The sequence below is a fragment of the Camelus ferus genome, chromosome 14 (genome assembly GCF_009834535.1).
Source record: "Camelus ferus isolate YT-003-E chromosome 14, BCGSAC_Cfer_1.0, whole genome shotgun sequence".
Taxonomy (NCBI): domain Eukaryota; kingdom Metazoa; phylum Chordata; class Mammalia; order Artiodactyla; family Camelidae; genus Camelus; species Camelus ferus.
Genome location: NC_045709.1, coordinates 65,577,428 through 65,604,897, shown reverse-complemented (window position 1 = coordinate 65,604,897; position 27,470 = coordinate 65,577,428). Strand labels below are relative to the sequence as shown.

Sequence of the window (27,470 nt, the reverse complement as noted above, 5' to 3'; positions counted from 1 at the left end):
CCACGCATCTAGCAAGTCCTGGGCTGCCTATCTCTGAACTTGAAAAATTACAAATTTTTGTCCTGCTCATATCTTTTCCCTGAACTCCAACTGCCTGCTGAATCTTTACTTGATGTTTAATAGGCATCTTAAACTTACATTTTCAAATTGGAACTCATCTCCCTCCTGGAATCTGCTCCGACATCTCAGTACATGATTGGTGGCATGACTATGTTCTTTCTCTTGTATCCCAGACACCTAATCACAGAATAAGTCCTGTTGGTTCTACCTTCAAGCAGACGCATTACCTAAGTCCTTCTCACGTCCCTTGCTACCTTCTCCTGGTCCCAGCCAACATTCTGTCTCTCCCAGATTATTATCACAGCATCCAAGTGGTTTCACTGCTTCTGCCGTTGGTCCTATACATTTCCCCCACAACACAGCAGCCAAAGCAATCTTCTGAAAATGCAAGTCAGATATCACTCTTCTGCTCAAAAGCCTTCCAATAACTTCCCATCTCAGAGCAAAGTCAAAATCCTTACAATAGCTAACAATGTAGAATCTGTTACCTCTCTGACCGCATCTCTACTATGCAGCCCGCCCCAACCCCCGCCACCCAGTCTCATGCCTACATCTAGGGCTTCTGCACCTGCTCTTCCCTCTGCCTGGAGGGCTTCTCTCATGTGTCTCGTCTTGCCTCCTCACACATTGGTCAGGTTTTCACGCAAAGGCCACCTTCTCTTCTCTGTGGAGCCTTCCCTGACCTCTTAACCTAACATTCCAAAAAGACAAACAAACAAAAAATTCAGACAAAACACCCTGGCTTAGAATCCCAGAGCTAACCACCTGACATGATCTACATTGACTTCTTTCTTTGGTTTATCTTCTGTATCCACCACCCAAAATGTAAACTTCAAGAGAGCAGAAACTTCTTCTTATGTTCAATTCCTCTATCCTGCACCTCAAATGGTGCTCAAGACACAAAAGACATTCGAAAACAACTCATGAAATAATGAATAAATGGATCTCATATAAGTCATTGTTATTTTTCTCTGCCACTTAAAGTTAGTCTAACCCTTATTAATTCAAGTGCCTAGGATAAGTGTCTGCTTTGCAGACAGAGCTTAATAATCTTTGTGGAAAGGGTTCTTACAAGGTCAAAACATATCAAAAACTATAAATGAATACTAGTTCTTTTTTCCATAAAATATGTAGTTTGACAGACAGCTGCTGAAAAGCTGTCATCATGCTGACAGACATATTTACATGACACAAGGGGCTCCTGACTGATCAATTTTAAATCTATACTTCTGAGGGGAGAGGGGAAGATTATCCAAGAAGACATTTTCTTCAGGTTTTCCTATAAAGGTGAGCAAACATCTTTTTAGATGTTTCTATCACTTCTATTATTTATCGTCAGTGTTGGTTCGTATTTCCACGTCACATTCCTTAATAATTCTGGGCTGGTAAATTTGATTTTGCCTACCAAGCAAACACCTCTAGAAAATAAAATAACTGTCAGTTGTTGACGAGTTGCTGGAGACTAGTTGTTTTCAAAGGTTGTTTAGTAGTAGAAACCCTTTTTCAAAAGAAATCTTGTATCAAAGCTCAAAATATGAAATAGAAAATAAAAATAGAGTGTCTTAGGCTGAAGCACAGAAGGGTAAATGGAATCCATTTTCCAAACTCCATTCCCCAGTCTCCTAAGTCCAATTGGTGAAAAGGCACTGAGCTGTACATTTACGATTTGTGCCACTTCCAATATGCACAGCGTTCTCTAATTTTCAGACAAGTGCAAAAGTTTTTCAGTAACCTAAATCTACAGAATCCTTGGTCCTGTAGTCTAAAGCTTGCATAAGTTTCAGGCAAGACGACTTTTATTCTATTCAACCAACCAAAACAACTCTTGAGAATCTATATTAAAATTCTATAACAATGTATTATTCAGAGATCCATGTTTACCTGTGTCACTAATGATAGCATAGGCAGATGTGTGGGAACAAGAACTAAGCACTGAAATATAACATCAACAAGAACTACAACAAATGTGAGAATATTCACATAGTGCTTACTAGGGGCTATACAAGCTTTATATTTACACATGTAAAACTATTTATTCCTCACAACAAACCTCTAAATTAAATACTATTATCCTCATTTTATACATAAGAAAGCTGAGTCTTAGGATAAGAAACTCATTCAAGGTTACACCTCTAGTAATGGGCACAGTTGGGGTTTGAACCCCAGTTGACTAGTTTCAGAGTCTATGGTTGTAGTAACATCCTCTCCCGTAATATAATGCCTTTAGAATCTAGATCACATTTTTATTTTACCCACAGAATCATTTATTGAAATTACTGTAATTGTCACTGCCTGTCAATGAAAATTCCTTAAATTCAGAGGCATATTATGAATTTCAATTTTAACTATTATTTGCATACAATGATAGAAGAAAAAGGTATTTCACAGGGTCATCAACAATAACCCTTAAACACCAAAACATTTCACAACATAAAGTAAATGCTTTCCATATATATACCTATCAGTGCAGTTGCCCTTAACCGTCTCATAAAGATGAATGAATCCGTCAGAGATGACGGTGCTGCCTCCATGCAGTTATGCAAGTGATGACAAGGATGACCGTAGTGGGTTGAACAGTGTCCTCCCAAATTCCATGTCCACCCAGAACATCAGAACGTGACTTCTTTTGAAACAGGATCTTTGCAGAGAGAATTAGTCAAGGTTCTTGAGATGAAATCACCCTGGATTTAGAGTGGGACCTAAATCAAATAACGGTTGTCCTTATAAGGAGAGGTGAGGATACAGACACCAAGGAAAGCAGTATGAAAACGGAGGCAGAGGAACACCAAGGATTGCTGGCAGCCACTAGCAGCTAAGAGGAAGGCATTGGATGGTTCCTGCCGAGAGGCTCCAGAAGGAATCCATCCTACCAGCACCTTGATCTCAGATTTCTGAATTTCTAAACAGTTACAGAATGCATTTACGTTGTTCAGAGCAAACTGGTATGTGGTGACAGGTTATGGCAGCCCTAGGAAACAATACAACTACTAACTTAAGATCCTGTAAGCTGCATAAACACAGTCGCGTTTTAGGAAGCAGTGGCATCTCCACCTTCAGCATCTGAGCACCTCCATGACCGTTCACCCGGTTGGTTCATGTCAACCTTGTGAACAGTGAGGTTCTGCAGACAGCTGTAACTGTGTTTGCTCCATCCACCGCTTAGGCTTCTTGCAGCATACAGATTTGTCATGTTAAGCCATCCTTCAGAATGCCCTCATTCTGAAATTGCCCTCATTCTGAAATTTTCTTTCATCTACCAGTTTGTAATTTCCCACTTCATGTTGCAGACCTGAAGGGCAGTAAATACTGCTTCTCAGCCAGTGGTCTAACAGAGCTCCAAGACCTTGGCGTCACTGTTGAGCCTGCCCTGTTACTTGATGTCAGCGATGGCTCACAGGTGACACTGATGGAACTGTTCGAATAGCTATTTCAACTCTGTGGCTGGCCAAAAAATCTGCAAACACTGTAAACTGTTCGTTTCTCGAAAAGATTAATGCTGTACTGATGCCACTCGCAGTCTGCTAACCTCCAAAAAGATATAGAGGTCTTCCTGACGTGGTTTTCTTCTTCATCGTCATCCATCAGCCCAAGCAGCAGCCAATTCAGGAAATGCTCTTAGCTCAGTATCTCAAAAAGCAATCTTTAGCTGCAAGTAGTTCCTCCATGCCTAGTGTTCCTCAATGTCAGTCTACAGAATCCTTAATCCTTCTGGGGATTTTGGCCATGTTTTTCCTATATGCTATTCTACTGCCTTTCAAAATTGTTTATATTTGTACCATAAAACAGTGCAATACAATGTCACAGATGCAAGTCTCCAATTTAAACTTCTGATGCCAACTCTACATAGATCCTTGGAAATAAGGGGCAGGATTTACATAAAATGTGGTTTATCAAACAACTTGGACCTTGTGGCTCTTTAGCAGTATGCTGCCCTCCCAGTGCACCTTAAATATTTTTCTTAAATCCTGTAATTACCATGTGAATGGCCCAGTTATATTTCTTCATACCTTTTTACGTAAATAGTGTGAATTTGCTGAATGTAAAGTTTTACATATACAGCCTTTTATTAAGTATATGAAAATCTACATGTGAATTGCATTTTTAAATAAATTCATTTTTATTGTATTTGGCTTGTAGTAATATTAAAATTGTTTTACAGTTCCTCAGTATACTTATTAGATGGCTACAGATCGTCAAAATAGATCACTGCGACCTAACTACACAGGAATTTTAGACTAGCTTTCCAGATGTAGCTTCTCGCTCTCCATCTATATGTAATCAGTGCTACTCAAGTAGGAGACATCAAATATTTCCCCTGCTTCCACAGGCTAACTGGAGAAAGAAGGTACCACCATCTATCTGTTCATACCTGAAGTCTTTTCTGGAAAAGTGTCAACAGATAATTTAGAGTGTTACTAGTCTTATCAGCTACCTGCTTATTGGAAAATTACAACTATTATAGTAGCAAAATAGGGAGAAACGGTAAAGAAATTAAGGAAGGCACATAGTGAGTAAAAGAAATGACAAAAAAACCTTAGCGCACTTAGTGCTGTGTAAATGAATGTATTCTAAAATAAAATCCAGGAGATGCCATCACTCTAACCCTAAAAATTAAATTTGAATGCTCATGAATATATTTATTTAGAATGCCCCGATATTCCCTTACACATGTACTAATTAGTGAGTCATGTCTATTCAAAGAAGGAATTGAGGCATACTTGTAATTATTTAAAATAACGTGGTAATTCATGGTTTGTACAAGAACCTTTGGTATTACTAAACTGATCACTAGTGAATGTCCAACACAGCAGGTCTACGACTGTTTCTTCAAATTATCTGATAAAGTAAAAAATCATTCAGTATAGGTCACTCTATTCTAAAGCCAAAAAACTAAGCAAGAAAAATGTCTTAAGGGATTATATTAGTTTGCTAGGGCTGCCGTCACAAAATGTCACAGATCGGGCAGCTTAGAAGTTATTTTGCACAGTTCTAGAGTCAAGACCAAAATGCTGACGAGTCTGGCTTCCTCTGAAGCCTCTCCCCTTGGCTTGCAGATTGCCACCTTCCTGTTCTGTTCCCACGTGGCTGGTCTTCTATGTATGTGCACCCCTGACGTCTCTCTGTGTGTCCAAATTTCCTCTATAAGGATGAAGGTCAGATTATATTAGAGCCAACCTTATGGACCCCAGCTTAACTTAATCACCAAATGAAAGGCCCCATCTCTGTATACAGTCACATTCTGAGGTAAGGAGTTAAAGCTTCAATGTCTGAAGGACTTCAATATATGGGGACAGAATTCAGCGCATAAAAGATTTTATCATTGTGCTCTTTGTTGACAATTCAATTAAAGTAATATATTGCCTGGTTGTCTTAACTAAATTATCTTATTATAAATGCCCCTACTATCAACAATGTATCCTGCCAAATTATTTCATTGTTATTGGCAGAAATGTATACTAATGTGTACTTTCATAAAACTCCAATATTTTACAACTGATTTGAAAGACCAAAAGAATTATTTATCTAGCAAAATTATGAGGCCTCAGCTTTAGTCTCCATGACATAATGGTTCCAACTAACACAATGTTAGTTGTGTTAATTCTGTTGCACAATAAATATTTTTATGTATTTATAATACACACTTAAAAATATAAAATGCAACTGACTTAATAACTAACACTGAATATCCAAAATACATGTCAAACTTGCTAATAAATTTTAATTGCCATTTTTGGAAGTCTATAGCTTAAGCAGGTTAATGGAAGATTTTGAAAATGCTTTCTGCTTGTTATAGTAGATGAATTTGAAATTTTCAAACACTGTGCGTTTCCAGGTGGCAGCCACCTGGAAATTAGCTCTTCTAAGTGCTCACAGTAGGCGAATAAAAGAGAAACCTTTTGTATTTAGTAAGGCATTTATCATAAAATGTTGGAAAGTTACAAGGAACTGGAACCCAGGAGATATACCTGAGTAGACAAACACTTGGGTCAGACCAGGGAACTACTAGCTAAAAGCAAGCAAATAGTCTTAAAAGCAGAGAGGTCTATAAAATGCAGCAAACAAAATCAAATATAAAACATCAAAGAATGCTCCTGAAAGCTAAAAATGTGGAAATGAGAAAAGTGAAAAAAGTTAAGAATGGGCAGTCATCATATCCACTCTTGATAATACCCTGAATACTACCCTCTCTCCAGAAGCTAGTTCCATTCCCAGTATTTCCAGGAACAGACTCTCATCTAGAGAGGTAGTTCTTAAACAGTGGTCAAAGGTCTTCTGGAAAAGCCCAGAATTTATCCTTAAAGAAAGGTTCAAATACACAGAAACTTAGGTGAGGTTCCCAGCAAGCATCAGGAAAAAGCAGCAAAGGGAAGGTGACATTCACTTTAAGTTACCTGACAAAGGAGAGAACCAGGCAACATTTAGGGCCACAGCTGCCACTTCCCATAGAATCTACCACACAGCTCTCGGCTGAGGTGCTGAAGGCTATAAAGAGACAGGAAAAACGAGAAAAAGGAAATCAGAAGAAAGTGGACAAAGAGGGTTTTCTCAAGTAAATAAAATTTGGGGAGGAGACAGTAAAGGAGCAGGAATCAAGAGCCGCGCTTTATGGCCTGCGGGATCTACACACCACGAAGTAGCCGGAGATGGCAAGTAAGCTGGACATACAAGTGTGCAGTCTGGGTACAAATTTCCAAGTTATTAATGTGACGATGGTACTTAAGCCCTTGAGGAGGAAAGAGATCACCTCAGGAGGAGCTACAGGGAGGGAAAAAAAGAGAAGGACTCAGTATTAGGCTAAAAACAATGGCAATAGTTAAAGAGGCTGCACAGAAGAGGAGGAGGAAGCAGAGTGTATTGAGAGTAAGAGGGGGAGCCAGCTGGGACGGAAGCCAGATATGAGTGAGGAGCCTGGGCTGCACAACCACATGGAAACCACACCTTGGACCAGCAGCAAGACAAGAGCACAACTTCTGACACAGTAAATCACAACACATGCTCGTTAAATGAATGCGTGAATAAGTGAGTTACAGACTCGACTAGCGTGGTATTTCTACAGTTCAGAGATGACTACCTAGGGAAGAGTGGAATTATATGGAGGAGCTATAATTATCCTAAAAAAAGACATAGGCTGAACAATGTGATACTGTAAATTTACCTTGGAATTATTTTAATATACTCCAAAACCTCAAAGTTTGGTCCTATTTTCTATTCATTCATAAATACCATTCCGATTTAATAATGAAACACGTTATTGTGAAATAATCAATAAAACCATCAAAGGTTAGAGTTCATTAATTTCAACTGTTTAGACAAGGGAAAAATGTATTTAATCCTTAGAAGTCCATAAAGGAAAGAAATATTACAATGGTATACAGAAATACAATAATGACCCAAAATATTTTTCACTGAAATACAACAGAAAAGCTGGAAGCCATTATCTTTTAGCAAAGAAGCAGCCCTAATGAAGTAGATTCTTGAAAACTGTCATACGGGTAAGCTCATTAGTTGCAATGAAAGTTCCCCCTGCTGATCCAGGCGTACCTAATGGCCAGGATTTGTTATGTCTCAAAAACAAAGGTATTTTTAATCCATGTGATAGCTCACTGAGGAGATTTCAAATCTGGAAACTTTCAAATGATGATCTATAATATAAGAGCACTGAAGTTCTCCAAAGCAAACAGACTTATTTCATCCCAAACATTATATTTATTCCTCTAAAATCTCATCCATTAATAGGGTAATATAATTATAAAAAGAAATTATGCTCAACAGTCACCCATACTGTAAAAAAAAAAAAAATCTCCCAGTGATGGCTTTTGTACTTCAAATATGAAGCTGGCTGCTCCCTGTGAAACACATTCACGGTATCTGTTGACCCATACACATACACGTGCCTCCGATGTAACAGATGGAAACTAAAACCCCTAAAGCCTCAGAATGCCCCACAGAAACACTAAAAAAGAAAAAGCAAACAGAAGAATCTCATTATCAGGTTACAACGCTGCAAGCCCTCATAAAAGTTAAATATTTTCCGAAAGCAAAATATTTTAATATTTACACAGAATTTTATATTCAATCAAATGAATCAAAATAGGTAAGTAACATTTTGAAATTTTAAGTTATAGCAAAAACTGCTAGAAAATAAATTCTATCATAAAAAACATATCTGAAAGAGAAGTATGTTCCAGCTTACTGTTCAGCTGTAGAATTAGTACGAGGGATGGTGAAATGATCAGAAACGCAAACTGCTATTATCAGAAAATGCCTGCGTTGACGTAATTCTTGCTGAAGACCTAATGTCGATGTGAGCTGTTAACTACTCAACTATCTTTTCCCCAGAAAAAGAAAGTTTTCTATATTTCAAGGCACTTTGCAGCACTTCTTCATCTGATACTTCATCTCTGATTCTTATCAAGCTTAATGTTCATCAAGAACATCCATTTTCAATTCTTTTTCATTCCATTTACTCAAATTTTATTCCAAAATTTCAGAAATCCCATTTTAAGAAAGTTGTCTTCATTGAATTAATCAACTAATCACTTAAAAGCTATTCTGAGTATCAGTTAATTATTTTAATGATTTTTCCTTTGTGCCCTTTTGCCCAAAAAGTGTCAAAGAATATCACATCAATCACATGCCTGTCTACAAAAAAAAAAAAAAAAGTGCTACAATCCCCACTTTATTGAAGAAACAATTTAAAGGGGGTAGGAAATGATAAAACTGATTTTTTTTTTAATTTAAGAAGAAATATTCACTAGAATACAGAAAAAAATGTATTCTTTAAGCTGACGAATTTTAATTTTAGGAAGGACATAAACAGATAGCAAAAATAATGTGACATTACTAATAACCAGTGACCTGTACAAAAAGAAAACAGGTACTCACTCTACTGATCCAAATGAGAAGTCTTCCAAAATGTATATGTATACATTTGTATATATTCATACAAATGTGTATTCATAAATTAGTTGTTTGGAGGCAAGTGAAGCTTTTTTCCACAGAATTCATGTGCTATATAAATGAAACCTGGATTCTTCAGGTGGTCAAAAAATTGTATATGTCATATTAAAAGCAAATATAAATTTTCGGGTCTATCCTTTGATTGTCTCTATAATGTTATCTACACCCACAGTAGGGGCTAAAGAAGAAGGTTAAAAACTGGGGCATGAGGAAGGAGTGATTGGAATCTCAAGCAGTTGAGAGCCTACTGGGATAAAGAAAAGCAGACTACACTTGTAAGATAGGTGCACAGAGATTTAGAACTCAGACCAAAGGGGACACTGATTACAGGTGCGTGGCTCAGATGTGTAACAGTCTCAGGTACTTGTGACTGACACTCATCCAGGGAGCACTGCACAGGCCACAGGGGAGGAGGCTTAACAGCAGAGGGTGGGGCTGGCAGGTATTTACCAGGTTTAAATTACAAAACTACCTATTTTTGAATATAGGGCCTTCTTATCTCATCAAATAAATTAAACCCATAGCTCCAATAATGACAATTCATAAAATAAATGTCCTACAACTTTCTAATTTTAAAATGATATATTCAGTATGAAAACACTGTGACAAAGTGGCAAGTGTGTTCAAATAAAAGGCATTATTTTCTGTCTTTAAGTTCTAACCGAAGACCCAGAGCATTGATATGTTGTCTATAAAAGCACAAACCTTTGCTAGCTTTGTCTAAATGTTCCAAATCATCCACAAAATTCAGGATATCAGGGTGTTTTTCTTCACATATTTCCACAAGAAAATGAAGCAGTGTGGTTTTCTGATCTGCTGATTTCGTGTCCTTTAGCTAAGCAGAATGAGAAGGAGAAAAAATACAGAGTCAGAAATATTTTTGATAATCTCTACTTAAATAATGTTAATACTTTTTTATAGATAAAAAATAAACGAGTTATAAAATCGGTTAATTCTATTTCTGAAAAGCAAACATTTAAAGACTTAAAAACCTACTCTTTATATACTGTTGTTTGGTCTAAATCATTAATATTTACTGTAAAAAAGGAATACATTTAATTCAACCTAGTATGCAATGTTTCATGGGAAAAAAAACATATGGTGAAATGCCCAGGAAAACAGGATACCCAAAAGCCCATATGATACCAGCTCTTAAAGCAAGCCTGCGCACTTGTTCATTTTTCCACTTGGCACATATTTATAGAATGCCTCCTAAATACTGGAGGAGATGGAGAAACAAAAAAAGTAAATCATTCCTCAAGAAGCCATTTAGTGGGGGGGGGGGGGGAAACCTAGACAAACAGTATAGTAAAAATAATCACAAAGTAAGCTTATGAGGACAGGACATCTGAACTGAACACTGGGAGACAGGGAGTCATATGGGGCTGGGGATGGCAAGGAAAGAACTCAAAGGCACAGTATCACAGGTAGATGAAGCAGCATTTGAAAAAGACCACAGATGAGGAAGAAAGTGGCACTTGTGAGGAGCGCCTTCAAAATAAAAGTTACTGAGTGACTTCAAAATAAAAGCTTGTTGTTGGTGAGGGCAAGTAGGGAGAATAGAACGAAATCTGAGAAGAAAGGAAAAGACCAGAAAATTAAGGGAAAGGCAGGGCGTGCTATGGAGATAGGATTCAGATCCCTAAGAACCCACAGTTTCTAAACTGGATAAGAGATAATCAGACGTATATTTTAGAAGCTCCCTCTCGTGCAGTGTGGATAAAAGTTAGAGCAAGGGTAAGAACAGAAGCAGAGAGAATAACTTGAAAAGCTGTAGTTATAATCCAGGCAGGGAAAGAGGGCAGCCTGAGCTGAGGCAATGCCTCGGGGTGAGGTGATAGGGCAGAAAGGGCAGAGAAACTCATGTGATGTCACTTACTGAAACTGGACAGAAAGGATGAGGAAAAGATTTGGGTGGAGTGGGGAAAAAAGAGAACTGTTTCATTTTTGGACAAGAGGGTTTGACGCTTTTAAGTAACATTGAACTGGAGATGTCAGAAAAGGATGTCGATTTATGTAAGTACAGAACAGTGTTCTCAACTTACCCCCTCACACACAATTATTGTTGGCTAAGGAGTTTTTTTAGGCATTTCCCCCCTAATCATTTGCAGCTATGAAATTTTAAAATGATACATATACTGTATATTTATTTATGCACTAATGCACATCTGTGTTTCACGCATAAAAACAGTAAGATAGGGAAGATATTTTTGTTCCCCAAGGATCAACTTTCCATCACTTGAGAGTGATAAACTGCTACATGGTTATAACATAAAGGAGTGAACTGGTCTAGGAGCACCACTTGCAAACTCAGCCCCAAAAGCTAAAAAGTTGATCAAATAAACACAAATAAGTACACAGAATAAAAGAAAAGAGAACAGAGGCTTGAAGAGAAGACCAGGAAGGACTGATCTTAACCTGAAATGGCTGAGGAAAGAAGCAGAGGGGAGCGGTGACTAGGCTACAACCTAGATAACGAATAGGCATTAGCTTGGGTTTGTGAGTGATGGTAGTAAGAGGTGTTGGATGTAAACACAGGGCAATTACATAATCTAGTAGTGTTCCCTACAAATGAGTTCAAATGCAGAGCAGATACACATATAAGGAGGGAAAATCACTTTTCACACCAGCATTTAATTAGAGCTAGAAATTCTTGACATTTAACTGTGGACAGCCTATTTATTTGCTTCCTTTCTAAAAATTCCCTAGTTTAAAATAGGGGTGTGTGTGTGTGTGTGTGTGTGTGTGTGTGTGTGTATCTCCATATGCAATATTTTTTCAAATTCTGTATCACTAAATATTATATCACTATCAGAAAAACATCAAATGACAGTTAATAGTCAATACTGGAAGAGAGATGAAGTTCTATGCGAACATAAATATTAACACATACGACTTAATGTAAAAACTATCTTGTCCCTGGAAACACAGAGCTACCCTCTAGACAGCCTCGCTTTCACATAATTACTCATATAATAGGTTCAAATGCTATTGAACACTGGCGTATTCAATGTGCAAACCAAAAGAATGGTTCCTGGCACTTTAAAAACTGACTGACATGAATCCAGTCAATTATTTGTTGTTTTTTTAAAAGCAACACAGATCATAACATTCATCTGAGTGTTCTGAAAAAGTACACCTCCAAAAGTGACTCTGATTACTAGCTAGACTGATTGCCACTAACATGTGTGAATGACCTGCCTAAATGTAACACTCAAATTTGTCTTTGGCTATGCAGCCTTGGGCAAGTTACTGGACCTCAGTTTCACACAGGTGAAATAAGAATATGGAACTGGACAGGAAAAGAAAACTCTAAATTCACTTCCTACTCTAAAAACATTAAATAAGACATTATAGTGGGCTTAAGTGTTAGTAAACATTAAAAAATCTATTTTTTAAAAAATATCAGAATAAAAATGAAACCTAGTTATAATCTTAGTTCAGAAGTTTTTGCTGCATGCTTGGGTCAGTTTCTGCTTTCACATACACTGAGAATGTTAACCCAGTTTAAAGAAGTTACCTGTCAACTTTACGATTTCATTCACACTATCATCTTTAATGGATTGAGTAAAAGAGCAAACTTTCACAAAACATAATAGTTTTTCCTGCTACAACCAAGAGTTAACATAAAAACTGTCCTTTTCTTTTGTTTTTGCTATTTTTTTAAGTACCCTAATAATGAACTCTTCTATTCATTCTCCCATCTCCTTCTTTACAGCAATGACTGGAGAATACTGTTTCTCCTGGGGACTCTTAGCCCCAAACTGTCACCAGTCCACTCCTGTCCTTACCATGCTCTGTTCATGTGAAACTAGACACGTGGCTTGTGCGGAATGTTGATTAAGACAAGCACCATCTACCACTATAATTTGTAAAGTCTAGAAAGGGCTTTCCAGTATATTTGTGATGTCGCTAAACAGTCAGCAACTGCCAGGATTTATATACCAAGAAATCTCTATAATTCATGAAATAATGCCATTTGCAGCAACATGGCAGGACCTAGAGGTCATCAAACTAAATTGAAGTAAGTCAGACAGAGAAGGACAAATATCACATGTTATCACTTATACGTGGAATCTAAAAGAACAGCACGAATGAACTTATTTACAAAACAGAAACAGACTCACAGACAGAAAACAAACTGATGGTGGCCGGGGAGAAAGACGGGTGAAGAGATAAATTAGGAGTTTGGGATTTGCAGATACTGACTACCATATATAAAATAAATAAACAGAAAGGTCCTACTGTTTAGCACAGCGAACTATATTCGATATCTCATAATAACCTGTAACAATAAAGAATATGAAAAATAATTATATATATGTATAAATGAATCAATATACACCAGAAACTAACACAATGTTGTAAATCAACTATACTTCAATTATTTAAAAAAAGTCTCTATAACCCAACAGTATGCAACTGGATCAATCTTGAGCTTTATTCAGAAGCAATAAGAATTCAGAATTAGAATTCTAGGAGGACATACTATAGTTTATAGGATCTACCAACTTGATAAATGTTAACGATGCAGGTCAAACACAGATTCAAGTATTCAGAGACAATCATAAAGTTAAACACTAATTTATGGAAGAAGGTGTCAATCTGGCTGTACTACTGAAAACGTCAACTGATTAGCAACTAAATTATTGGTAACAGTCTAATATTTAAAACTATATTCACTAAATAATAAATAAAAGTAGAAGTCTCCCATCCCTCGAGAAATCTATATTCAACAATCATGAGAATCAAAAAAAAAATTCAAATTCCCAAAAAAATAAATTTGAAAATATACCTAATAAAAGATAAGAAGTTAAGAAGTACAGATAGTGACCACTTGTTGATAATTCATGATTATCTATTTACAGACTACTCACTGGCTCTAAGTTTCAGGGCAGAGATTCTTAAGAATCAGTTCCTAACATTCTCAAGAAACAACTGTACAATGCTGCCAAGGTATCTTCCTGCCTCAATTACTCTATTCCCTTCCTCCCTTTCCCCAAATCACTTAAAAACAAACAAAAGCCCTTCCAAAAACCACATGGAAATGTAGGAAAGCACAACAAAATGTATTTATCAAAGTCTTTATTTACTTGTTCAATATTTTTTCAACTTTTGATAAACGTCAATAACGAAAAAGGGCATATTCTATTTCTACTAATTATTCATGTCATACATAATCAGTGGGTGAGCTAGAACAGGAAAGCTTGGGAGATGGTGCTAATTTTGGTGAAGAGAAAGAAAAACGTGAGCATACTTGGTAATGCTAACTCTTGGAAAGAAAGTAAGGCTAAAATATCTGCTTCAAAAATTTATTTTTAAGCTTGAAAAACATGTTTTATTTAAATTTTCACCGACATTGCTTGACAGGATTCCTTTTGTATCAATGTCAAGAGATTTATCTTACTGATGAGTAATCATCACTGTTAAAGAGAATTTCTTATTTATACATTGTTTCTTTAAGGTACATTTAATGTAGCACAGATGTCAAATAAACAAAAAGATGGATGGAGTTTCTTCAACCGCTCTGTTCATTCCAGACAAAATAATGTCAAAAGCAGATCCTGTAATAAATCATGGCCTAGCTGTCAATCTGGAGGAGAACTCTTTTGTAGCTACAATGCAATGTTTTGGAATATTTTTAAGGTATTCAGCACAAATTTGGATGAATATTCCATTGTTTTAGTCACAAGGAAGAAACTTCCTGAAATAAAAACTAAGTATCTTCTTGATGATGTTTCTGAATCCAAAGAACTACAACCCTTTAAACTCTGAATAATAAAACTTTTAAGAATATTGTTAAATTAGTAATTGCTCCCCATTATTATATTCCTATATCCTAATTACATTATCAAGATAGCACTGACTCTTTAGATTTTGTAGACACTGCTCAACAAAAGAAAAATGACAAAATTCTGAGGGTCTGTAATGGCTCCCTGAACATTCTAGAAGACCCTATTTTGGGACTAGTATGAAAGCTGAGGACAACAGCAGCCACTCTTCTTTGTGTGGCACTTACTATGAGACAGGAACTAGCCAAATAAATATAAAATCTGCTTAAAACACTTAACGCCCCTCAGAGGAAGGAAGTGGTGTTATACCCACTATTAAGAGGTTAAAAAAGAGATGTGAGACACCACGTAGCATGCCCCAGATCACAGCAACTATCCAGCAGAGCCAAGATGTGAACTCACATCTGTGTGAATCCAAAGTTCTTAACCACTATAAAATGCAGTTCCTCTACCAAATCTTTATTTAATCTATATTTTTATCCATCAAAAGCAACAAAATTCTCAAAAACACAGTGGGCAAAAAGATAGTAAGACAACAGAAGACTGTTTATTAATGCAATACTGAAGTCCTATGACCTGTTCATTCCAGCCTCGAAACCCAATAAAAACAGATATCTCTACCCTGAGGTCATTTCTAATTCTGAAAGCATGGCATTCTTTCCATTGTTTCATTTGTAAAATTATTAAAATGCTACCTGAATCTCACCACTCAAATCGAAGTCTTCCCACATTGCTAACAGATTAGTGCTAACAAAATATTATACGAACATGGTTGAATGAAACTGTAAAGCTTTATCTTTAATAGACTTAACCAAGTATACTGACTAACATTAAATTCCATCTCAAATCCTTTGTGAATAAAGTGCTTTGTGTCTGTCTGAAACAACTCTAACTGTAAGTTAAATGTATCCATGTGAAAATGGATGTGTGAAAATGAACTGCCAAAGAATGTATCATATTTGCTCAGGTATGAAACTCAAAGTCGACGTGCACACTCAAATTCACTAGTGAAATCAACCACAATTACAGAATGATCACTGTTTCCTGATATGTATAAATACATTTTTTTAAAAAGTCACTGTGCTGATTAATTTTTTTCAAAAATACTGTGTATCTCTCCATAATGAATGGAAATCTAAAATCTTAACATAAATAAGATGCTTAGCATCATCTATATCACTCCCATAACTATTAATACATCTAATAAAACTTTCATAATGGTTTTAAAAACAGGTAGAGATAAACTCACATAAGGTAAAACAGATATTAGATAAACTTACGGCATTCACATATAAAAACAATTTATATTTATTGCTTAGCTTTCATTTTAAAATGATGACAGCTGAAACATTAAATAAGCAAGAAAATGCTTTAAATAACTTTAGCTTCTATAATTGAAATAAACTGGTTCCCACCATATCCCCACAGACACACTTTCTCTGGATTATATTTTAAAGATATTTCTTCTGGATTTTAGTGAGTATAGATACTTCAACATGAAAAGCATCTTTGTATTTTAGTAAAATTTTATCTTACTGCATTATCTATTATATTGTTCAATGGTCTGTTTATTTATACTGCCCCCTTATTCCACGAGAGATTTATAATAGCTCAGTGTTCTTTAGCTAATATAAATGGATCAAATACATTAATTGTAAATTAAATGGTTCTATATGTCTTATTTTTCTTAATTAACAGACTTTATTTTTTAGAGCAGTTTCAGCTTCAAGAAAAAAATAAGCAGAAAATAGAGTCCCCATATACTCTGCCCTCCACACACACAAATTCCCCCATCAGTAACATTTTGCATTAGTGTGGTACATTTGTTAAAATTTATGTATCAATATTGATGGTATTAACACATTATTATTAACTAAGAACCACAGTTTACTTTAGGGTTCACTCTGTGTTCTATAGTCGTACGAGTTTTGACAAATGCATAATGTCACATATCTACCATTACAGTGTGATACAGAATAGTTTTACTACCCTGAAAAATTCCCTGTCCTCCAACTATTCATCTCTTCTTTCTTCCCTACAACCCCCAGCAACCACTGATCTTTTTCTACCATCTCTACAGTTTTCTCTTTTCCAAAAGGCGGGAATCAGACTATGTAGCCTTTTCAGATGCACTTCTCTCACTTAGTAATATGCATTCCTCCAGGTCTTTTCTTGGCTTAAGAGATCCTTTCTTTTTTATCACTGATTTAGTAGTCTATTGTATGACTGTTATCAGTTGGTTTATCCATTTACCTACCAAAGGACTTCTCAAGTTGCTCCCAAATTTTGGCAACTATAAGTAAAGCTGTTATAAACATTTATATGCAGGTTTTTTACTCCTTTGGGTAAACAGGAGTGTGATTACTGGTATGTTAAATCTATGGTTAACTCTGTAACAGACAAATGTCTTCCAAAGGAGCTGTAATGTTTTGCATTCCCTTCAGCAATGAATTCCAGTTGTACCACATCTTCAGCAGCATTTGGTGTTGTCAGTGTTTTGGATTTTAGTCATTGTAAAAGGTATATAGTAGTTTGCAATTCCCTCTTGACATATAATGCTGAGTATCCTTTCATACAGTTTTTTGCCATTTGTAAATGTTCTTTGGTAAGTTGTCTGTTCGAGCCTTTTTTTTTTTAATTGGGCGGTTTTCTTATTGCTGAGTTTTAAGAAGAGTTCTTTGTATGTTTTGGATACAAGTCTTTTATCAGAAAGGTGTTTTACAAAGATTTTACCCCATTCTGTGGTTTGTCTTTCACTTTCTCAATGGTGTCTTTCACAGAACGGAAGTTATTAACTTTAATAGAGTCTAACTTATCAATGTCCAGTTTTTCTAGCACCATTTCTTTAAAGGCATATTCTTCCTCCATTAAATTGCCTTTGCTCCTTTGTCAAGGATCAGTTGACTTGTACCTGTGTGGGTCTATTTCTGGCCTTTCTATTCTGTTCCGTTGACCATGTAATTTTGATTACTGTAGTTTATAGCAAGTCTTGAAGTCAGTCCTACCTGTTCCTCCTCCTCCTTCTCTTTCTCCTTCTTCAGTGTTGTGTTGACTACTCTGAGTCTTTTACATATCCATATAAACTTAAGAATCAGTCTGTCAATATCCACAAAATAACTTGCTGAGATTTTGACTGGAACTGCATTGACTCCATAGATCAAGTTGGGAAGAACTGACACCTTAGCAACATTGAATAGTCCTTTCCATGAACATGGAATATCTATTTCTTATCAGATCTGTGTTTGATTTCTTTCACTAAAGTTTTGCCATTTTCTTTATACAAGTATTGTAGATATACTGTTAGATAATCCCCAAGTGTTTTTGGTGCTAAAGGAAATGGTATTCTTTTTTTTTATTTCAAATTCTAATTTATCATTGTTTATATTAGAAAAAAATCAACTTTTTAGCATCAATCTCATATTCAGAAACTTTCCTCTAATTGCTTATTAGTTCCAGGAAGTGTTTTTCTTTTTTTTCCCTTTTTTTGGTCTATTTTTGGGGGTTTTCTACATAGGCAATGATTTCACCTATGAGTGAAAACAATTTCATTTGTTTCTTTCAAACCTGCATGCTTTTATATCCTTTTCTGGCCTTGTCATATTAAGCCTGGACCTCCAGGACAATGTTGACTAGAAATGGTGAGAAACAACATCCCTTCCTTATCACTGATCTTAGAGGGAAAATAGTTTCTCATCATTAAGTATGATGCTATAGGTTGTTTTTGTAGATGTTCTTTGTCAATTTGAGGACGTTCCCCTCTATTTCTAGTTTGTTGAAAGTTTTTGTGATGAATGTGTATTGAACTGATTACATATCTTTTCTACATATATTATATGATCAAATAACTTTTCTCCTTTAGAGCCTGTTGATATGATGGGTAACATTAACTGATTTTCAAATGCTGAACCAGCCTTCCATACCTGGAATAAATCCCTCTTGGTCATGGTATATAACCCTTATTACATATTGTTGGTTTTGATTGAGGATTTTTGCATCTATGTTCGTAAGACTTATTGGTCTATAATATTCCTTTCCTGTAATGTCTCTGTCTGGTTTTGGTGTGCACTCATTTCACCTTCAGACTCTTTTCTGCCACCTAAGAACACATATTCATAAATATTATTTGCTAAGTATTACTATATAGATAGTAAAGTTGCATGTTTTGCTTCTGATCCCAAAAATGTAAAACCAATACAGACTTCTGATAAAGGAGAGCTTCCTAGGGCATCAGGAAAAGGGTACCTTGTTTAGTTTTTGATTTTCATTTATAAAATGTGCAAAAACAGGAGACTATATTAAACCACAGATGGCTGGTAAGATTCATGTGGGGTGCTATCTTTGATGGGCAGTAGCTATCTCTAAGCATGGTGTTAAAGAGGATTCTAGGGCTGTGTGTTTGGAGGAAAGGAAGTCTGACAGATCAGCAACGTTTGCTTTGATTGTGGCGAGATGACAGCACACAAGCAGTGCATTTGCTGTTCGTGAGCGGAGTCACTTTTTATAATTCTATTAAAAGAGTAAGTCTAATTTGCAATGTTTAATTGTAACTGAAAAAACAAAGGTAATGTGAATAAAATTTATAAAAACACTATTTAGAAAAGCCAAGTAAATATTTCTTGGAAAATGCTAGAGATGAAATGTGTTAATGAATGAGTCAAAGGGGGTTAGGGATTCTAAATAGCTTCACACTGCTTTGGAAGTCAGTATTTTTCAGTGATTTAATTGGCTGGATGTAAAATAAGAATGGCATTTGTTATCTACAAGTCTTTGGCCAAAGCTGCTTTACTTTCAAAGGGTGCCAGAACTTACTAGTGTGGTTTTCCAATCTGATGAAGAATTAAAAATCCCTCTAAAATCCTTCCAAAACACTAAATGCAGAGGGAACAATGATTCTTTTGGTAGAGGTCTTTCTTAAAAATAACTTCATAGAGTAAAGGAAAAGGGGATATATGAGAATTTCACAAAAAAGATTCACCATGGTAACCTGTGTGACAGTGACAGGTAGCCTGTGACAAGCAGAGGGATTTGCCTCCTGCTTTTCATAATCACTGAAATTACCTCCCAAGGTCAAGTCCTGTAAAATAACTCAGGACACCGGCCATCAACTTATTTCAGTTCCACCATGTGCCTGAGATTCATGCTCCTGTCACTTCTTTTCTTCACTTTCAGGATAGTGTTCAGTGGGGCATGAAAGAAAAACAGCAGTTTGGGGAAATATTTTCACCTCTCCTCCTTATGTGAGGAAGGAGAGCTGTTTCTTTTTTGACTTTCTTCTCATGTTAGTTAGGTTTTGCTTTTGCAGGTTTGTTGGTTGGTTGGTTCCAGGCCACCAATCAGGGATGTCCCATTCTGGGACATAAGTGAGTAGGGCAGAAGATGGATAAAGTGATTCTCAGTTCACTTTGTGCATTAAAGTCACCTGGGGGAGCTTTTTAAAAGAAGCCACTAGTCAGGGTCCACACGATACATGCTGAAGTAATCGATCTGATGTGAGACTGACACATCAGTATTGTTTAAAGGGCACTGTGGGTTGAGAATCAATGTCTGCCAAGAACTATTCACAATTTCAAGCAATCACTCACTAGAGTTGGTGAAGGCATTCAAGAAACGGGAAATTAAACATTTTTCCTAAAAATCTTCCCCATTAGAGCTTTGGTGAAGTTACTCTATTTTTGTTTAGCTCATGTTTATAAAAGAAATAAATAGACCAGATAAAAATTTCAGGCACTAGAAAAGAGAACTTAAACAAAGTCAGCCTGACCCATCACCACTACATTTTAATACCTAACTCCCAGCACCCCCAGCCCCATTACTATGTATCCTTTGATAATTTCACCTTTGAGATGAACTCATTGCATATTCTACTGCCACTGACAATACAAGATCTTCTACAAAGTGGATAATGGATATTTATCCAAATATGGATTAATCTATAGAGGAATCAATAGATACTTTTTCCTGCAGTTTTCCCCAAGAAAGTAGCATAATCTGACAGAACATAGTTATTATTATTACAATTGGTAAACTCTTCCAGAATTTTTATCTACTATCCCAATACACGTAGTCAGTTTATTTAACAAACTAAATCAAAGAACTACATTTTACGGTTACATCTTCCAGTTGTATTGATTGGGATGATTTGTTACTCAGAAATCATATATCTCAGTGGACATTAGTAAATATTATTAAAAACACTATAGCCATCGTGTGCAGACTGATAATATCTGCTTTCTAAATTTGGAAGTTAAAACAATCTCATAAATTTTAATATAGTGCTAAACTTTGATGGTTGAGTCAACTTGCTCTTTTGCTAGGATGCTAACCTACTTGGCTCTACTCGCAAGCTCTATACGATTACTAATTTCAATACTAACCACACATAAGTTTTTCTAGGTGGGCATTTTGGTCAGGCAAGCAACTACCATTTGCTGATTGGATTTCAACAGATATGAATTTGCATTTACTCAATAACAGGTTCTGAAAAAAGAATATAATTTCAAACTGCTAATTACCCAAGTTGGTCTAAAGTCTAACAACATCTTTGTAAGGATTTTACGAATGATAAGGAGTCTGTCCATTCTACTATATAATCTGAGGTTTATCCTTTTAAAAAGCAAGCCATCTGAAAGCAAGGTCCTTATACCATTTTGGTTAAACTAGGAATAGCATCACAGTACCTGAAAAGTGCATGTGTATCTTAGTATGAGGGCTCTCTTGGAGTGTTACCCACTAAGAGGCTCTGAATACATATTTGTAGGGAAGCAGAGGGAAAGAAAAAGAAAAATCTCCAAGAAACTGATTCTCTTATTCGCTGTTTAAAAGAACACTGCTCAACATCATATTTTCCCTTCATAATGACACTCATGCCAAATTTCTTACAAAGCTCAGCTTTGGCTAGTAAGAGAAAGCACAATTTTTAGCTTATGAATAGTTTCCTGACCATGTTTTGCATTTCACTTTTTACCATCAGAAAGCCTCAAACCTACACGTCTACTTTAATTTTTATTTACATCTTACCAGATTTGTTCACTGTAGTTTGTTCACTTTATATCTCATATGTTACGTTTATATTTATTTATCATAGGCCATATCAAACCTTTGGGTAAAAGAAAGTAAAATCTTTTCTCTCTGAATTCAGTTATTATAACTGAATCATCTCAATTACAAACTGAGTCATCTCAATTACAAATGAATACAAAGATATAATACAGCCCCTAAAATTAAACTATAACGTATATGGAATTCACAATCCATGTATTTATTTCTAAACAATGCAAAGTTAACAATTTAATGTGAATTTTCACACATTGTTTATAGTTGAGCTAAATTTATAAAGAGCATTTAAAAGTAAGGATTTTGGATACAGAATATTAAAGGCCATGTAATTACTCAGCATGTCTGAGCAGATTAAAATTTCACCCTGTCTTCCTGCTGTCAAATTAATAGGGAATTCCTTGTGTGGGGGTGTATCATCAAGCTAGATGCTTTATACTCAGGGTGAAAATTCAATCACAATTGTCAAAGATCAAGCTGCTACTTCTGATAATAAACATGATGAGATAGCATCTTGTTCAATAAATGCTTTCAACTTGACATGTAAGCTAATAAAAAATATGAAGTTGTAGTATTTATTTTGTTTCTTGTACAGCAGAAGGTTCCTAACAAGGATGATCAAAATATCCAGTATTGTTGCCGGAAAATACAGTCAACTCTTTATCTGGAAACAGATTAACTGGTTTGTAGCTTAACGATAGTAAAATAATGCACTGCATTTGTAAAAGATTTCAAATCACTATGTATCAGTGACTGTGTATCAATGTGAGAGGAAGTCTATTTTCAACTCCATAATAACATTGTCTCTACACAGCATCCATCGTGTGCATTGCATTGTGTCTGTTGCAGTAGCTATTTATTGAGTATTTACTATGTGCCAAGTACTGTATTAGGCCATTCCGCCTCATTAATCAGACCAAATCTCTTGCCTACAGTTCCCTTACAAGGAAAGCACAAGGGAGGGCACGTGGTCAACTTTTTGTGAGTTGGCTGAAGTTCTGAGATGCCAAATCTAAAGAAGAACAGACACTCAGCACTATGAAACAAGTTCCAGCAGATTCGTACGTATGAACTTAGCTTCTCCCCAATCCTCCTCCTCATTGTTTTTCTCCCTTTGCTTCCCTTCAACTGGGAAAGCCTAAACCTATCGTCTTGCTTACCTCCTTTATCTTCAGCATCCAAGTTCATAGTCACCATGCCCTGACAATTCCTAAGATGTTCCTTAAGCGTGTCTACTTTCCACCATCCCCTCTCCCTTTCTACTACCCCTCTGCCACACACCTTAGTCCAGACCTCCATCCTCTCAAAGCCGTGACTGTTTCATAGTGGACACTCAAATATTTGCTAAGATAACTGAATAAGGCAGCTTCAATTAGATGCCCTTTAAGACAGTGACATAAAGAATAAACTTGTGATTACCACGGGGTAGGGAAGTGGGAGGGGATAAATTATGAGTTAGATATATGCAGATATTAACTGATATATACAGAACAGATAAACAACAAGTTCGTGCTGTATAGTGCTATTTGACATCCTGTAGTAACTTATGGTGAAAAAGAGTATGAAAACGAATATTATGTGTGTTCATGTATAACTGAAGCATTATGCTGCACACCAGAAATTGATGCAACATTATAAACTGACTATACTTCAATTAAAAAAAATAAAAGACAGTGAGGTAAACTAGGGGAAGGAAACACCCAAAATAGACTGAACTCACTTCTCTTTTGAGCAGCTACTTCAAACATGTCAGTAGTAAGCAGTCATCCTTGACCCCTCCCTCTTTACCTCCACCTCCCAGTGTCTTCCCCATCTATCTTCTCAGCTCCATTCCCCCTGTCACTCTCTTAGGTCACATGACACTCACCAGCCATCACCAAGTCTCTCCCCCTCTAACCCTCTAACCCAGCGCTGTACAACAGAACCTTCTGCAGTGGTGGAAATGTGCTACGTTTATGCCGTCAGTGTGTATGGGTGCTGACTCACTTGAAACCTGGCAAGCGTAACTGAGGAATTTAACCTTTAAATTTATTTAAATCATAATTAATTTAAATTTTAAAAGTCACTTATGGCTCATGGTGACATTACTGGAAAGCGCACCTTAACTTTCTTCCATACTGCAGTTAGAATTATCTTCACAGAAGACATATGATATAATATCACTTGACTTATAGAACTAACGTGTCTCCATAAAGCCTTCACCATAAGGCATGACAGTTGAAGTTCACCATCGAGACCGATTTACTATCTCATGTCCATGTTCTCCACTCCTGTCCCAACAAGGCTCCCACTGTGATGGATCACTTGGTGTGCTCACACGTGCCGCACTATAGCCACGAATTGTTGAGTCTTGCTCAGGATGTCTTTTCCTCTCAGGGAACACCCACTCATCGTTCCAGACAGTTCAAATTCCTGTTCCTCTCTGAATGAAGAACTACCTTCCCTTAAACCAAGCTAGCCACTCTCTCTTAACTCTGCTGCCATAACTTTTAATATACAGCTCCACTAAAATATTTAATCATAATTAGTGGCTTGCACATGAAAAATATGAGTCCTGTGTATCCCAGGTAATTATTAATCACATACATTAAATGAGATGATCAGGTTAAGCATTTGGCACTGGAGTATATACGTGCAGCGTCTTTAATACATATATTAGGAATCGCATCACCCATGCTAGGGATCTTAACTGAACACAGCAAGCCAAGAAAACAAGGAGAGAAAAATAAAAAGATGGAGATGGTTGACGGGAAAAGCTCACAAGGCACTGATATCAACTGGAGCCATAAGCCAGGAAAATCTTGTAAGAAAAGTCATGAAAGCACCAAGAGATTAACTATTCAGTAAACCCACAGCTAAAGCAGAACTTGTTTCTCACCTTCCCTGTCTAACTGGCAATAGCAATAATCAAATTCCTTAATCAGGGAGTGTAGATGTCACCAGGTCAAGAACAAGAGAAAGCTTTTCCTGTGATGTGTAACTGAGAAGAATTTGTTGTAAGCAGATCAATAAAGGACTATTACTATGGTCCACTTAAGACAGAGCTCTGTTATATAAAATACTGAATATATTTTCTGTAAGAAAATTTAACCCGTGGAAGAAAAATATCTTGAAACTTAGTCAATTTCCACCTCCTCAAAAATTATATTTAGATAGAAACATTTCAAAATCATTAATGACACCTTAGGTATGTTTATTCCTAATATAATGGTTTACCCTTTATATAAAGCAGTCTCACTTTTCTCTCCCTTTAGTTAGCACTCAAAAAAGAGAAATGCAAAGAAATATTTGAATAAAGGTAAAACTTTCAGTGGCAATCCCAAGCAATTCTCAATATATACACTTTGTCATATGCAGGTATTTAAACAGAATAAATGTTAGATTTAAATAATATTCTCATGTTCCATTTCATCAGTTTGAGAAAGCAAAGGTTTACGACATAGTTTTGCTATTAAACAAAATCCTTCAGTTGGATTTGCAGATCAGAGGAAATGAATATTTGGATTTAGTTCAGAGGCTGAGTAAATTAGCTCAGTTCACTCTGGGTTTGGGTTGACTGTTCAGTTTAAGTTCTTGACAATGAGCACAACTAAATAAAAATACACAAATCAGGTCATCAGGGCTGACATTTAAGACGTGTTCAGGCAAATACGTGCTTTAAAAAAAAAAAAAAAAAAAAAAGAACTCACTTTACAGAGAGAGCTAAGGTTAAATCCAAAGGTTTGCGCATTCCGGGAGCCAGCATTCATGTAGTTTCCCATGAGCAAGACGAGTTCCAGCAACTTGCTAAAGCTCCTACTCTTTCTTATCTCTTCGCAGGCAGTGCTGACAGCCATGATGTCAGGTTTGATGTTGTTCACCTGCTCTTCAAACTGCAGCTTAAAGAGAATAGCACTGAGCCGTGGCCGTAGTCTCTTCACAGTGCTCATCTGATTGAAAAGAAAATAGCAGATTTCCTTTAAAATGCATGGCATACTTTAGTCCTGTACAGCTGCGAGTAATCTGGGATGATTTATTGGTATGACAGGACCGAAGAAGCATATGTCCCCTAAAACTGATAGCACGAAGAGAGAAAAGCCCTACTTGTTTTTGTAAGGAATCCACACTCATCCCTCAGAGAAAAAAATTAACAATTTAGATGCTCAACAGAAAGAAAGCTTTAATTAAGTGACAAAGTTTAATTAAGTATAAAGTACATATACTTAAAAATAATTTTTTGAAGGTAACAGAAGACAGAGGCAGCCATTTACAAAGCATTCGTATCACTGCTTTAATTTCTGTTCGATACTGACATATGCTGGATCATGTTTAAAACAGATTCAGAAAGGTCTAACGGGGGTTTGTTTTCTTCAAATAGCAATTGCTGTCCTTAGAAGCCCTGCTGACCAGCAGTGTGTGTCAGACAGAGGGAGAGTAAACAGGTCCCAATTCGTACTAAATTGACTTTCTTCAGAAACACAGGACAGCAGAATGACTCCTGACACATACTAAATTAGCAGAGTCAGAGTCAGGAAACACGGGCACAGCAGGAGACGTAAGCAGTGCAAAGCCACAGGTCCACCACGTGCCAAGCCTACCCTGTCTGGCGTTCTGGGTTTCCCTCCTGGGTATGCAGGGGCTTGAAAGTGTCAAAAAGAACAAAAGGGCTAGAGGATCAGCAAGTTCTTGCCTTAAATTCAAAATCCAACCCCCCCAACCCGTGTCCTAACAACGACATGTGAGGGGAAGAGCCCAAGAGCTGGAGACGCACCACATTTCAGCTACATAGGAATTCCTTGACCAAGCATATTAGGAGTTTGAGACTTAAAACAGATTGATGGGGGCAGCAGCAGTAAAGCGGGTGAACTGCTATAAACATCAAAAACACTGTGAGGCAAGGTCAGGAAAAAAACAGTGACAGAACATGACAGGATTAAAATGGGCAATAGCTGTGTTAGTCCCAGACCCTAAAGGAAAAGCTAGAAATACCATGCCACATGAAGCTTACAGGATTTCTGTGAAGGAGAAAGCAAGCTATCTGCTCATAATACAATGATTGTTACTTAAAATAAAATACAAAAAATAATATAAAATCCAACAGCCTGGACTTATCAGACTTTAATAGGATCCTACAGACACTGCCTTAATGACTTAACAACATAACCCAGTCTACGCATCTAACAAAATAAGCAATAAAGAGCTCTCAGTAGATACTTCTGAGAGAGTATCTTTAGACAAACCAAATTCTTATAGTGACAAAAAAGCTTCTCAGCAGGTAACAATAAATATCTAAATTACATACAGTATTCTCCCAGACTCCTGACAAGTTAAACAGTTATGTGCATACAGCCAAGATTCTAAAAACTCTACTGATACAGTTAATAAGTGCCCTCTACAAAGCACAAAAGGAATGTCTTAAAATTCCCTGAAGTCAAGGAATATCTTCCAGTTCCTACCTAGAGAAAAATGTTTTTCCTAGAAGAGAGTAAAGAAACTGTAAGGTCAAAAATTACATTTTTTTAAAATACAAAGAAACATTCCCAAAGAATGGTTTTACAGAATAAATTTTAGTAATACAGAAGTTTTAGAAAGACAAAGATATCCTATTAGAATGCTGATTCTTGG

General features: G+C 36.4%; 1 protein-coding gene across 4 annotated transcripts in view; it reads right to left on the bottom strand.

The window, feature by feature from the left end:
- Positions 1-27,470, bottom strand: part of DIAPH3 (diaphanous related formin 3) — a 472,396-nt gene that overhangs the window by 182,790 nt on the left and 262,136 nt on the right. For all 4 annotated transcript variants that reach the window (XM_032496900.1, XM_032496901.1, XM_032496902.1 and 1 more), the window contains 2 exons: positions 25,556-25,795; positions 9,727-9,856 (listed from right to left, as the gene is read on the bottom strand). In XM_032496900.1, coding sequence (XP_032352791.1) covers positions 9,727-9,856; positions 25,556-25,795 — 370 coding nt within the window. The remainder of the gene's footprint in view (positions 1-9,726; positions 9,857-25,555; positions 25,796-27,470) is intronic.